Source organism: Saccopteryx bilineata, chromosome 1 (genome assembly GCF_036850765.1).
Source record: "Saccopteryx bilineata isolate mSacBil1 chromosome 1, mSacBil1_pri_phased_curated, whole genome shotgun sequence".
Lineage (NCBI taxonomy): Eukaryota > Metazoa > Chordata > Mammalia > Chiroptera > Emballonuridae > Saccopteryx > Saccopteryx bilineata.
This window is the reverse complement of record NC_089490.1, coordinates 148,420,672-148,434,669: the sequence shown is the minus strand read 5'-3', so window position 1 is coordinate 148,434,669 and position 13,998 is coordinate 148,420,672. Positions and strand designations below refer to the sequence as shown.

At 48.0% G+C, this 13,998-nt stretch overlaps 1 protein-coding gene across 1 annotated transcript in view; it reads left to right on the top strand.

Annotated features, from left to right (window-relative positions):
- Positions 1-11,545: 11,545 nt before the first annotated feature.
- The window catches only part of OLFM2 (olfactomedin 2), a 98,670-nt gene continuing 96,217 nt past the window's right edge, over positions 11,546-13,998 (top strand). The window contains exon 1 of the mRNA XM_066272672.1: positions 11,546-11,751. Within this exon, the coding sequence (XP_066128769.1) occupies positions 11,689-11,751 (63 nt within the window). The 5' untranslated portion in view covers positions 11,546-11,688. The remainder of the gene's footprint in view (positions 11,752-13,998) is intronic.

The following is a 13,998-nucleotide window of genomic DNA, read 5'->3' as shown; positions in this document are numbered from 1 at the left end:
CTGAATGCCCCATCCATCAAAGCCTCCTTTTGAGAGGGGGGCCTGGACCTTGAAGGGAACAACCGAGGTACTGGGGGGACAGGGAAAGCTGAGGAGACCAAAGACCAGATTGACCTTGAAAGGCTGCTGTGTTCTTCCTTGATGCAGGCTCCTTTATACAGGCTTCCCCCCTTGGTATATTTCTTATTTCTTCTCTTCTCTTCCTTTCCTTTCCTTTCCTCTTTCCTTCCTTCCTTCCTTCCTTCCTTCCTTCCTTCCTTCCTTCCTCCCTTCCTTCCTTCTTTCTTTCTTTCTTTCTTTCTTTCTTTCTTTCTTTTTCTTTCTATGAGAAGCAGGAAGGCAGAGACAGACTCCTGCATGCACCAGACTAGGATCCCCCCAGCAAGCCCCCTTCCAGACGATGCTCTGCCCATCTGAGCTGGTGCTCTGTTGCTCGGCAACCAAGCTATTTTAGCACCTGAGAGAGACCATGGAGCCATCCTCAGCGCCTGAGCCAACTTTGAGCACATCACTGCTCTTGTGTGCCCTGACCGGGAATTGAACCAGGACTTCCACACACCAGGCTGATGCTCTACCACTGAGCCAATTGGCTGGGGCCTATTTTATTTCATTTTTGTGGTTAAAAAAATAAAATCACAAAGCATAAAATTTACCATTTATGCATTTTTAAGTGTCCAATTCAATCATGTTAAGTTGCTACGCAAATTGCTATGCAACTGATCTCTAGAGCTTTTTTATCTTGCAAATCTGAACCTCTGTCTTTCATTAAACATTAACTCCCTACTCCTCCTCGCCCAGCCCCAGGCACTGACCATTCTACTTCCTGTTTCTGTGAGTTTGACAAATACAGTATTTGTCTTTTTGTGATTGGCTTATCTCAATGAGCATAATGTCCTCAAGGGTCATCCACTTTGTACCATGTGTCAGAATTTCCCTCCCTTTTAAGGCTGAATAATATTCTATTCTATGGATCTACCATATTTGTATATTGATTTAAAAAAATATTTTTATTTATTGATTTCAGAGAGAGAAGAGAGAGAGAGATAGAAACATCAATCTGTTCCTGTATGTGCCCTGCTGGTGATTGAACTGGCATCCTTTGCATATTGGGCTGATGCTCCAATCAACCAACCAATCTGGCTAGGGCACATTTGTATATCTATTCATCCATCGATGGACATTTGGGTTGCTTCCAATTCTTGCCCACTGTGAATAATGCTGCTATGACCCTGCTTTCAATGTTTTTGGATAGTATACCCAGAAATGGGGTTGCTGGTTTGGGTATATTTCTTTTTAAAAATTTGTTTTCATTGAGGCTTATAATATACAATAAAAATACACTGATCTCAAGTGTTCTGCTGAATGATTTTTGACAATTGTCTGCACACCCTTAGCAAGAAGTAGACTGTTTCCAGCACACCAGAAAATTCCTCACGCCCCTTTCTATGCCTGCCACTTGGCCCAAGTTTTAGCCCTCCACTATGACAGGTGTACCTTCAACCCTCTGAGCCTCAGTCTTCACAGCTGTAAAAGTGGGGTGAATAATAGCACCTATAGCATCTGGTTGTGTGAGGGTTAAATTAGTTAAATTAGAACAATGTCTGCCATGTGGTAAAGGTCATCAGAATGTTGCTATTATTTTAAAGACATATATAGAGAGAACTTTATAATGAATACTGCGTGTGCATCACCCAGCCTAAGAAATAAAGCATTGTACATACAGTTGATGCCCTCTGTAGATATTTCTGCCATTTGCATCCCTCTCCTTTCCCCACCAACAGTAGATAGATGAGTGTGGAGAATTAAAATAAAATTATTTATTTTTTGTATTTTTTTGAAGTGAGAAGCGGGGAGGCAGAAAGACTCCCGCATGCGCCCAACCAGGATCCACCCAGCAAACACACTAGCGGGTGGTGCTCTGCCCATCTGGGCACTGCTCCATTGCAACCAGAGCCATTCTAGCACCTGAGGCAGAGGCCATGGAGCCATTCTCAGCACCTGGGCCAACTTTGCTCCAATGGAGCCTTGGCTGCGGGAAGGAAAGAGAGAGAGAGAGAAAGAAAAGGTGGAAGGGTGGAGAAGCAGATGGGCACCTCTCCTGTGTGCCCTGGCCAGGAATCGAACCCGGGACTTCCACATGCTAGGCTGATGCTCTACCACTGAGCCAACCAGCCAGGGGCAATTTTTTTTAAATGATAGTAAAATATACATAAGATAATATTTACTGTTTAACCATTTTTTTGGTCCAGTTCAGTGCCAGTAAGTACAGTCACATTGTTGTGCAACCATCCCCACCATCCATCCACAGGACTTTCTCATCTTTCTCAACTGAAACTGTCCCTATGAACACTGATTTCCCATTTCCCCTTCCCTTGGGAGTTTCTGCTCTAAAGATATCTCCATGTTTTTGGAATATGGGGGCTATGTACATGGGTGATACACACATGATTTGGCAAGTTATTAAACTATAACTGGTACAATATTAAACATTTTCTTTTGCAACTTGCTTTGTTACTTAGCTGGGGGGGGGGTTGTACCTTCTCCATGTAGACAAGTATTCTAGTCCTGTATTTTTAATTACTTTTGAATGCTTGCCTCAGCATAGTTATCTGTTCTTCTACTTATGAATTTTTAGATGTTTACCTCCTGTTCATACATTCCCATGTGTCTGCTGTGCACATGATGAATATCTCTGGGGTATATAAAATGTAAGAGTGGAAATTCTGAGTTATGGTCCTGAGTAGGGTCTTCATGCTGGTTGCTCAAACCTCACTATATCCTCCTCTCATCACTCTCTTGGGCTCTCTTTTGGTCCCAAGGTTAAGTCTAGTCCTTTTATCTGGCAGCTCTAGCCTCACTTGTCACTGTACCTCACCAGGAAGTCTCCCCTACCTTGTAGCCTCAGGGCCTTTGTATCTGCTCTTCTTTCTGTCCACCATGCCCTGCCAGCTCTTACTCATCCCTCAGGTTTCAGCTGCAGTGTCATTCTCTGACCCTGACGCTAACCTCTCCCAACCCCCAAGCTAGGTCAGGGCCCCTCTGTCATGCTCTGAGAACCCTGGCCATCTGTGCATGGACCACACTTGAGGACAGAGGTTGCCTTGCTCATAGTCACAAATTGAGTGCAGGCCAGGCCTGGAGGGAGCACCTGGTCTCTACTTCTGGATGAATGGAGGAGTCCTTGACTCTATCTTGTGGCTGGGGTGAGGACTGCACAGAGACCTGAGCTCCCATCCCAGCTCACCACTTTCTGGCTGTGTGACCTTAGGCAAGTGGCTTAATTTCTCTGAGCTCCTTACTTTCCTTTCTTGTAAAACCATTCCCAGGGCTGTTGCAGGAGTTGAAATGAGCCCCAGTCCATCCTGGCTCAGGGTAGACCACTCCTGTTTGGAGCTACTGTGGTTCAGAGCCAAGTTCCGGCCATGTAACGTTGCTTGCTCCTTCCTGGCTTGGCAGGACTGGGAAGCAATGCTGGGTCTCCTTGTCCCGCCAGCTCATCCCTCAATTCCCAAGTCCCTAATGGGAATCACATGTGCTGGATGCTGGCCCAACCCTCCTTCTCTCCTTTTCCCCCTAAGGGGCCCCTGAGTCATCCTGACCACCTCACGCCTTCTCACAGCCTCATTCCCACGCTGTCCTGGCCTGGGGTTCACATATCAGAGTGTGTGTGTCATGTCACGGGTTTCTGTGGGTCTATGTGTGTGTGAGTAAACGATCTCTACTAGGTTTATGTGTGCAATTTTGTCTGAATTGTGAGTGTATAGGTGTGTTTCATACAAACTATGTGCTTCTGTTGTGTGTCTGCGCGTGTTTGCATATGAACTCCCTGCCTATTTTATGGGTCTGTGGATGTGTTAACTACAAGTCTGTTTTATGACTCTCCATCTATGTGAACTGTGGGCTTATATTGTGTATTGTTTGGGTGACTATATTGTGGGTTTATGGGTGTGTTGATGTGTGAACTACATGTCTGCACTTGGGATCTCTGAGTGAGTTGTGTTCCTGCATTGTGGGATTCGTGTATTTTTTCTGTTGTGGGTTCTGTGTGTGTGTTGGGTCCCTGTATTTGTGAGGGCTGCTTTGTGGGTAACTGTAGCTGGTTCACCTCTGATACCCTTCCACCATGTTACAGTGCGTGTATGTTTCCATGGGACCCTGTGCCCAGAATGTGTATCTGGCTGTGTGTTGTATATAGTTGTGTGTGCTTGTTCTGAGTGGGTGTGACATTGTGCCTGGACCATGTATTCAGGTATGGTGTCCCTGGGTGATGGTGTGCCCATGTTGTGAGTTTAAGTGTCAATTCATAGTTTGCCTAGGAAACAAGTTTTCACCCCCACAGCTGGGTTATTTAGTATGTGTGTATGTGTGTATGTGTGTGTCCAGCATGTGTGATGACTGGAGGTGAGCAAGTCTCAGGGGTGGCGGCTGTTCCACAGTGAGAAATTGCCAAGAGAAGGAAATAACAAGGGTGACTGATGGGGCAGCACATGGGGAACTCTAAGAGTTGAGGGTAAATCTCAAGCTTCCCTCAGGAGCCTTTTCCTGGACATTGAAAGGGGGCAGTCTAGGGAACATAGTGAACAATATTCTAATTCTAGTGTATGGTGTCAGATGGGTGTGAGATTTATCAGGATGATGGGTGTGAGATTTATCAGGATGATCACTTAGTAAGTTATGTAACATCTAACCACTGGGTGTACACCTGAAATGAATATAATAATACATATCAATTGTAATTGAAAATAAAAAATGATAAAATAAATAAAGAAAAAAGAAAAAAAGAAAAGGGCCTGTGCTCCATTGCATGTGAGCACGGGGGTGGGGGGGGGTGATCGGGAGGCCTGGACCCGGAGGCACTGGAATGAATGCTGTTGGGCGCTGGCCGGGAGTGAAGGGATGCTCAGCTCACCTGGGCTGGGCCATGCCTCCTCAATGCCTCCTGACACTAAAGGGTCTGGCCCACGTACTCCCTGCGACCACAGCATAAAGAGCCTCGCATTTGGAGTCAGATACCAACTAAATTATGGTTTAGCTCTGCTATACAAGCTCTCTGTGGCTTTGGTCAAACCTCGTAAGTTCTCTGAGCCTCAGTGTTTCCATATGAAAAATGGGCCCCAGGTAGATGATGTTGGTGCCCTGCCCGCATCCCTTCAGCCCTCATGTTCCTGTGTACTGTTTCTCCAGCCTCCGGGCTGCTTCAGCTCACACACCAGCCGGGCCAGGAACGCTGAGAAGCTGATGCCTTGGATGCAGCCCGTCCCCAATAACACATAGGGCCTGGAGAATAAACACCCACCTTCCTTGGGGAGGAACAACTCAGAGGCATGGATTCTACTCTCTCCCAGGGGTCCCAGGCAGGATTGACCCTTAGTTGCCCACATGGATTTGATGGGAAAGGAAAAATGCACAACGAACAACCCAATATAATACTATGGAGGTCAATAGGTTGGCTTTGACTCAGACAGAACTGGGTTTGAATTTCATGTCTCCTGTTTATGGCTGGGTGGTCTTGGTTAAGTTACCTAACCTCTCTGAGGTTCAAATTTTCCATTCTTAGATTGGGGATAATAATTCCTACCTCACAGGGTCATTGTAATAATTCAAGAAAATAATGCATGGATTGGACTTAGCCTGGTGTTGAGTTCTTAATGTGGGTTCAATGAGCAGATATGGTTGTCATTAAAGAGATGTGATGCTGAATAGGTCATCACACATAGCCTGGGCTACTAGGGCTATATGAATGATGAGGTTCTCTCCAGAAGGTCAGGGCAATGAACATTTCAAGTACATATTCATCAGGGTGTAGCTATAGGAAACAAAGACCCAAACCAGGGAACTTGATTCTTACAAAACTGTTGGAAGGCTAGCAGATGGGACTCTAGGCTAAGCCTACAGGATGACTTGCTATAGAACATTACATCTGAATTGTCTCATCTAGGACCTTCTACCTCTATTATTCACAGGAAGGTGGGGAATCGCCCTCTGGGAACTAATGACTTCAAGGTACATCACCATAATGGATAAACAAAATGTAGTCTATCCATACAGTGGAATATTATTCAGTCATAAAAGGAAGAAAATTCTGACAGCATGGATGAACCCCAAAATCATGTTAAGTAAAGGAAGCCATACAAAAATGGATAAATATTGTATGATTCCATTTATATGAAATACCTAGAATAGGTAAATTCATAAAGACAGAAAGTAGATTAGAGGTTCCAGGAACTCAGGGTGGGTGGGAAAGATAGGGAGTTATTGCTTAATAATTATGGAGTTTCTGTCTGGGGGAGTGAGAAAATCTGGAAGTGGTGTTGATGGCTGCACCACACTGCAGAAATAGTTCATATCACTGAACTGTCCACTTAAAATGATTAAAATAGCACATTTTAGATTATATGAATTTTATTACAATTTAAAAGTTAATCACATAATATACCAAAAAACATGGAACCACTTTGACGTGTGAATTGTATGGTATGCAAATTACATCTCAATAACACTATTTTAAAAATGCAATACATCATGATAGTGCAATTTAGATATTTGAAAGTTACCATCATTGTCACTGGCAACTGCCTCTCAACAAAAGTGGTGACACTTTCTGGTGACTGGAGACAATAACATTCCTGTAGAAAAATCCATTGTCTCCACAGTGTGCTTGCCAGATTCCTTCGCAATGCAGCAGAAGTATGATCTCCACCCACTCCTCCCACCCATGTCTCATGCTTCCACTTGATGGAAACTAATTGGCATTCAGAAGTCTAGTTTAGCCTGGCCAGGCAGTGACGCAGTGGATGGGGTGTCAGCCTGAGATGCTGAAGACTCAGGTTTAAATCCCGTGGTCACCAGTTTGAACACGGATTCACCTGCTTGAGCATGATGGAATTGCCAGTTGAGCTTGGGATCATAGACATGACCCTATGGTCGTTGGCTTGAGCCCAAAGGTCGCTGGCTTGAAACCCAAGGTTGCTGGCTTGAGCAAGGGGTCACACGCTCTGCTGTAGCCCTAGGTCAAGGCACATATGAGAAAACAATCAATGAATAACTAAGATGCTGCAGTGAAGAATTGATGCTTCTCATTTCTCTCCCTTCCAGTCTGTCTGTCTCTCTCTCTGTCTCTTGCAAAAAAAAAAAAAAAAAAAAAAAAAAAGGAAAGAAGGAAAGAAAAAAGAAGTGTAGCTCAAAGGGAGTCTGGAAAACATAGTTTTTAGCTTTGCAGCCTCTGTAGGATAGGACTGCACACTAGGATGTTGAGATGGTGCCTCAACAGTTGTCATCTTTTGGGTTTGCTTGCACAAAATTCTTTCCCTCTTTCGATGGTAAAAGTTCCATACCTGCTGCTACCCCCTTTATTTTCTATCTAGTGGAGGTTTGGATAAGCGAACTTCACTCTCTGGATCCAGTGAGTGATCTATAAACAAGGTCTGGCCAAGCCCTATATTCCATTGTTCCAAACCCATGATTGGCTCAGGGATGGACACATGATGTGGGATGGACCAATGAGAGTAATTATTTTGTAAGCTTTCTCTTTTTGGTGATGTTGTTGCGCTTGGAAGATGTAAGTTTCTGGGAATTATTTTTGTTACTTCTTGGCTAAAATGGAATCTCTTGTAGAGAATAACTGAGACAAAAAATGGAAAGAGACAGAATCCTGATGATATAACAGAATCCCTGGATCCAGCCATGCCTGAATTCCGCTACCCCTGACCCTTTTTTTTTTTTTTTTGACAGAGACAGAGAGAATGTCAGAGAGAGGGATAGATAGGGACAGGCAGACAGCAAGGGAGAGAGATAAGAAGCATCAATTCTTTGTTGTGGCACCTTAGTTGTTCATTGATTGCTTTCTCATATGTGCCTTGACTAGGGGGCTACAGCAGACCAAATGACCCCTTGCTCAAGCCAGTGACCTTGGGCTCAAGCTGGTGAACTTTGCTCAAACCAGATGAGCCCACACTCAAGCTGGCAACCTCGGGGTTTCGAACCTGGGTCCTCTGTGTCCCAGTCCGATGCTCTATCCACTGTGCCACCGCCTGGTCAGGCACTCCTGACTTTTTAAATGTGAACTAACAGATATCTTTATTATTATTTTTTTTTGGTTTAAGATTGTCAAGTTGCCTTTTTTCCACTTGCTACTAAAGGAGTTTTGACTAATATACAGAGGTAGAGCAAAGGCATGTGTGGACACGCATGGTGTAGATTCATTCACTCATTAATTCTGATCATTTTTTCTGTGTCAGAACCTCTGCAGGGTGTGGGAAAACAAAGGCCTGAACTATGTCCTCCTCTGGATGGCCATATGAAGGGGTCACAAGAGAGTGACTGACCAAACGCCAATTAGGAAAACCTATGAGCCAGGTGATGAGAATTGGTGGGGATTCAATGCCACTCTACCCTGAATCCTGCACATTGTGGAGAGCAGGCTTGCCCAGGAGCAGACCCTGAGCCACCTGGTCCATCAGTTTTGCTACAGAAGGTCCTTGAGAAGCTAATCTCTTTTCAAGGTGGTTTACAATTCTGACCCCTAAACTAACCACAGAGGAAGGTAGACACTGTGCTTATCACAGCCTTGACCATGATACTGATATATATATATTTAAATATATATATATATATATATTTTTTTTTTTTTTGTATTTTTCCGAAGCTGGAAACGGGGAGAGACAGTCAGACAGACTCCCGCATGCGCCCGACCGGGATCCACCTGGCACGCCCACCAGGGGGCGACGCTCTGCCCCTCCGGGACGTTGCTCTGCTGCGACCAGAGCCACTCTAGCGCCTGGGGCAGAGGCCAAGGAGCCATCCCCAGCGCCCGGGGCCATCTTTGCTCCAATGGAGCCTCCCTGTGGGAGGGGAAGAGAGAGACAGAGAGGAAGGAGAGGGGGAGGGGTGGAGAAGCAGATGGGTGCTTCTCCTGTGTGCCCTGGCCGGGAATCGAACCTGGGACCCCTTGCACGCCAGGCCGACGCTCTACCACTGAGCCAACCGGCCAGGGCGATACTGATCTTGAAGTGGACAAAAGTACAACCAGGGCACTGAATATGATCCTGACCACACTATGACCTGATCATAATGTTGACCATAGCATGGCCAGGTAACTGTCTAAAGCAAAGTCAGAACATGACAGTGATTGTGACTGAGCAAAGCACAGCCAAGATCACCACACTGACCACAAGACAACCAGGAATGACCAGTGGAGACCACAATACTGACCACAACACTGCCCCAGTAGAACTAGATGCTGATAGCAGCACAGATCACAGTTCAAAAGGACACTGGCCACAGTATATTCAGGACACTGAGACTACCACTTACCACAGCTGTGGTCACGAGCACAACATTGAATGTATTGGCCAGGATCTAGTTGGAAGAATAAAGCTCACACCAGGTAGTTCAATAACAAAAATTTAATATGCAAATTTAAATAGAGGTGTTAGTTAAACTTTAAGAGCAAATGAGAGAAGATGAATCAATTTTAGATTAGTAAGCTGCCATCTTCCTCAGGACTAAAGCAGCAAAGGGTAAGTAGTCATCAGAGTCCAGGGCTGCGGCCACCTGCCAGGGGCTGAACCATGGTGGAATCTGTCAGGTGAGATTGGGAGCACAGAGGAGACTCAACAGCCACATGCAGTGGGAGATACACTCTGCCTTCTTTCTTCCCACTTGCCAAGCTCCCTCCAGGCTTCCCATTGGCTGAGCCTAGCCAGATGCAAGGGAGCCTGGGAAATATAGTTTATAGGGGGTCACTGGAACTTGGAAAATGTAGTTTTCAGGGACCATCTCCCCTGATACAGAGAAAGCAGGTGGGGAATGTACCTAAGGGCATATTGACCAATGTGAATCATACAACATAGGCCATAGCTTGACCATCACAATGACCATTCAGTGACCAGAGCCCAAGGAGGACATTGTTCAGTCTTGAAACACAACACTAATAAGGACACCACTCTGTAGGAAGGGGACAAAGAGGGCCCTTCCCTACCCCTATGTTGAACACAGCTCACTCTTGGTCAAGAGCTCTAGGGTTGCACCAACCAACATTCCTCTCCTACCCCATGCCCACTGCAGGCTTGGTCTGAGGAATCAGCAAAGGACCAGCTCCAATTTGGAAAGAGGAGGTAGAGGAATTGATGAGATGCCTTTCTTTCCTGGCTCAGCTTGTTTTGTGTCCTCCATCCCAAGACCAGTGAAGTCCCGTGCTTCATCGTAGTAATGCCCTCTGGAGGTTGAGCACTGGCCAGGTGCTCTATTTACTTATGAGTCACAGATGTCTCTCAACAGGAAGGGAAAGAGATGAGAAGCATCAATTCTTCATTGTGGCACCTTAGTTGTTCATTGACTGCTTTCTCATATGTACCTTTGCGGGGAGGGGGGCTACAAACAGAGCAAGTGACCCCTTGCACAAGCCCAGTGACCTTGGGCTCAAGCCAGAGACCCCGCGTTCAAGCTGGTGAGCTGGATGAGCCGGCGATCAAGCCAGCAACCTTGGGGTTTCGAACCTGGGTCCTCCGTGTCCCAGTCCGACGCTCTATCCACTGCCACTGATAGATTATTCTTTGCCTAATGTCACATCACCAAGAAGTAACAGAACCAAGTTAAACCCAGGTTCTGCTGGACACCAAGCTCTTCCTCCTTGCTTTGACAAAACCATCCATAATGTGTTATCTGCCTGGCACAGAGTAGGGTAAAAAAAATGCCAGACCTCTCCATATTATGGCTGATTCTTCTATAATCTGATTTGCTTGCTGTTCCCTAAAAAAGCCATTGAAGGGCTATGGGGAGGAAAGGTTCCTGGGGAGACTGATGAGGGGGAAGAGGCTGAGAAAGGCTGGAGGCAGGACAAGGACGTCCTTCACATGCAAATAATTTGCGTAGAGGCAGTGTTAATATTTTGATTCTCTCAGGATCATGTCTCTTCATCTTTGGCCTTTGAAACGGGTGTGGCAGGGGGAGGGGAGACTTTGAGCAGGAGGGCCCGTGGGAAATGGGGGGAGGGTGGGGAGAGTGAAAACAAGGTGCCCCTTTTGGGGGCCAGGCCCACCCTCCTGGCCATCCCCATCGGTCTCTGGTCTACCCCGTTTTTGCATCTCACTCCCAGCCTCCATCTCTGCCCCACGCCCCATTTCCCGACAGTGATCTCCTTCCCCCAACGCCCAATTTCACAGGCTCTGACTCAGTTTCTCTCTTAATTCTTGAGTTCTTTAAGGAGGGGGACTCTCAATTTCTCTTCTTTGCTAATAGGCTTTCCTCCTACTCCCCTCGCCCCTTGTTCCCCTCCTACCTCCATTTGCAACTTGGGAAATATGCCCAGGGAGGATGAAATTTACAAACACGTGATGGAACCCCTCCCCCACCTCCGTGACCTGCCCGCATAATGTCCTGGGGGGCTGCTGGATTTTGTCCCCAGCTACCGTCCCCAGTGCGGGCGCCTTCACTTCTCCGCCCCCAGACCCGGCTGGGTCTGCGCCCGAAGACGAGCTGGGGGCGGGGCGGGGGGGCGGAGCCCGTAACAAAGACTCCGAGCTAGTGAGGGGCCGGGGGCCGGGTGGAATCCCGGCCGCCGGCGAGGCGGGGGAGGCGGCAGCGGAGGGTCGCCCGGCCCGGCGGGCGGGGTCACGCCTCGTGGCGGTCCCCGCGCGGAGGTGCCGCTAGGGTGGGCGGCGGGACAGGACGCCGGGCCGGGGGCGCGTCATGTGGCCGCTCACGGTCCCGCCGCTGCTGCTGCTGCTGCTGTGTTCAGGCCTCGCCGGACAGGTAGGGGCCCGGCAGGCAGGTGCGGGCACAGGGGGCTCCAGGAGGGGAGGGAAGCTAAGAGGGTTCCCGTAGAAACGGGGTTTGGGGCTCCATGAGGCCCCCCGGGGCTGCAAAGGGCGAAGGTCGCGGCGGGGGAGGGGCTGGAACGTCCACTCTGGCTTTGGGGAAAAGGAGGGCTTCAGATCCAGCCTCAAGCTGGGATGGTTTGGGGGACAGTCTGACCCCAGCTTCGGGGTTCTCAACTCCTTGGTGACCAAGCCCACCACGCCCGCCATCTCGCTGGAGCTGAGTGGGGTTGTGGGGGGGAACTTCAGGAGGCTTTGTGGTGTTGCTTACCCTTCACTACCCCCATCATGGCTGGAGGTGCCCAGATTCTGAAGCCCCCCCCACTCATCGCCTGCACCCCCACCGTGGAGAAGGGGGCGGGACTCACGTGTGAGTGACTGATGGGGACATGTGTGCCCAGGGGTGCTGGGTAAACGAATGTCTTTGTGTCATGGCTGGGTGTGACTGAGAGTTTGTGTGCATGGCAGTGCTGGTGTGTGTCCAACAGTGCGTGAGTTGGGTGTGATCAGGGTGGGTGTTTGTACGTGAGGGAGAGTCTGTGTGTGACAGTGGGAGGCTATGACTGGAGGGTTTGTGTGACAATGTGAGGCTTGTAAGGCTGTGACTGGGAGGTTGTGTGTCTGTGTATGACTAGTGATGTGACTGGTGACAGCAAGTGAGGACTGTTAATCCTGGTGGTATTTGGGCAGCTGTAGCTGTGTGTAAAGGACTGTGTGTGACAGTGCCCCCATGACTCTGTCCACCTGCCTGAGTGTTGTACAAAATATGTAAGGCCAGGTGTTTAGCTGTGTGAGAGCTTTGGGGTGACAGTGTGCTGCTCCGTGCTTTTGAATAAATCACTTTAAAGAGAGTGTAAAGAGCCAGGGCTGTGTGTGCAAATGTGGACATCCAGGCATCTGTATGTGTACCTGTGTTGGTGGTGCTTGGAAAATTCCTGCTTTCACAGAAGCAGGTCCCTCTCTCCATCTTAGCCCATCTATTTGGCAGGCTTTGGGGGGACCTGGCAAAATGTAGGGGTTGATGCTTTCTTCAGCTATTGGGAAACCTCTTTCCTCCTCCATCTTGTGGGTGGGAGCAACCTCAGGGTCTCAGATCTGTAGGAGCTCAGAGGGAAGCTAGAATTAAAAAAAAGATAATCACAGCTAACATTTATTAAATGCCTATTATGTGCTGGGCACTGTTTCAAGCACATAGCACGAACTAGGTCATTTAATCTTCCCAGCTCCCCACTGGTAGATGCTATTGTTAACCTTATTTAACAGGTGGAGAAGCTGAGGCACAGAATAATTAAGTCATTTGCTCAAGCTCAGACCATTTGGAGCAGCAAAGCTAGTATTCAACAAAGGGAGTCTGGTTTCTGAGCCCACTTGTTTACCCTCTTGATAATTCGCTCCACGGTGTGGACAGTGCCTGTGTGGACGCTAGGAGGCGGTTTAGGTAGAAACTCCAAGGAAAAACAGTCCTGGCACCTTCTCTTTCCTGGTCAAGAGAAGAAAGGAATCAGACCCTTGTAGCCAACCTGATAGGGACATTGGGAAGGATGGCCAGACTCTAGATAAGATTTTCAGGCTACAAGGAGAGGTTGTGGGTTCCCCATCCTTGAGGACTTATGTTTTCCCATCTTAGGACCCACATACTGGGTAGGATAGGAAGCATGCTCGGCACCTAGCATCGGGTTGCACACAGTAGGTGCTCAATTTATATGTGAGCCAGAGAGAAATAGAGTCAGCCGAGAAAGAGAGGAGAGACCAGAAGTGGCATATACCTGAGAATCTGCTGGAAAAAAATTAACCAGGAGTGAAGTTAAATTTGATTTCCAAGAAAGATCCTCGGAACCACCACCTGGGCTTTCTCCTCGACCCCTGCTAGCCCCCAGGGAACTCGAGTTTCCTCGTCTTCCTCCAAAGTTGGCTAGAAGGTGAAGGAAAGTGTGCAAGTCTTACAGACCCCAGGGCGGGGAGGGAGTCGCTTGGGGGCGGGGCTAATATGAGGTTTAGTGGGGGCGGGGCTAAATGGCGAATGGGGAGGAGCTAAACTAGGGTAATCCCAGTTGGGGCGCGGTTGGTGAAGTCCTACCACCGGCTGCAGTTCCCGCAGATGTCCACCACGGGCACTGCAGGGCAGTAAATTGGCTTCTGCCCTGAGCTTGATCACCCGCCTGACGTCCCAGGGAAGAAAGGG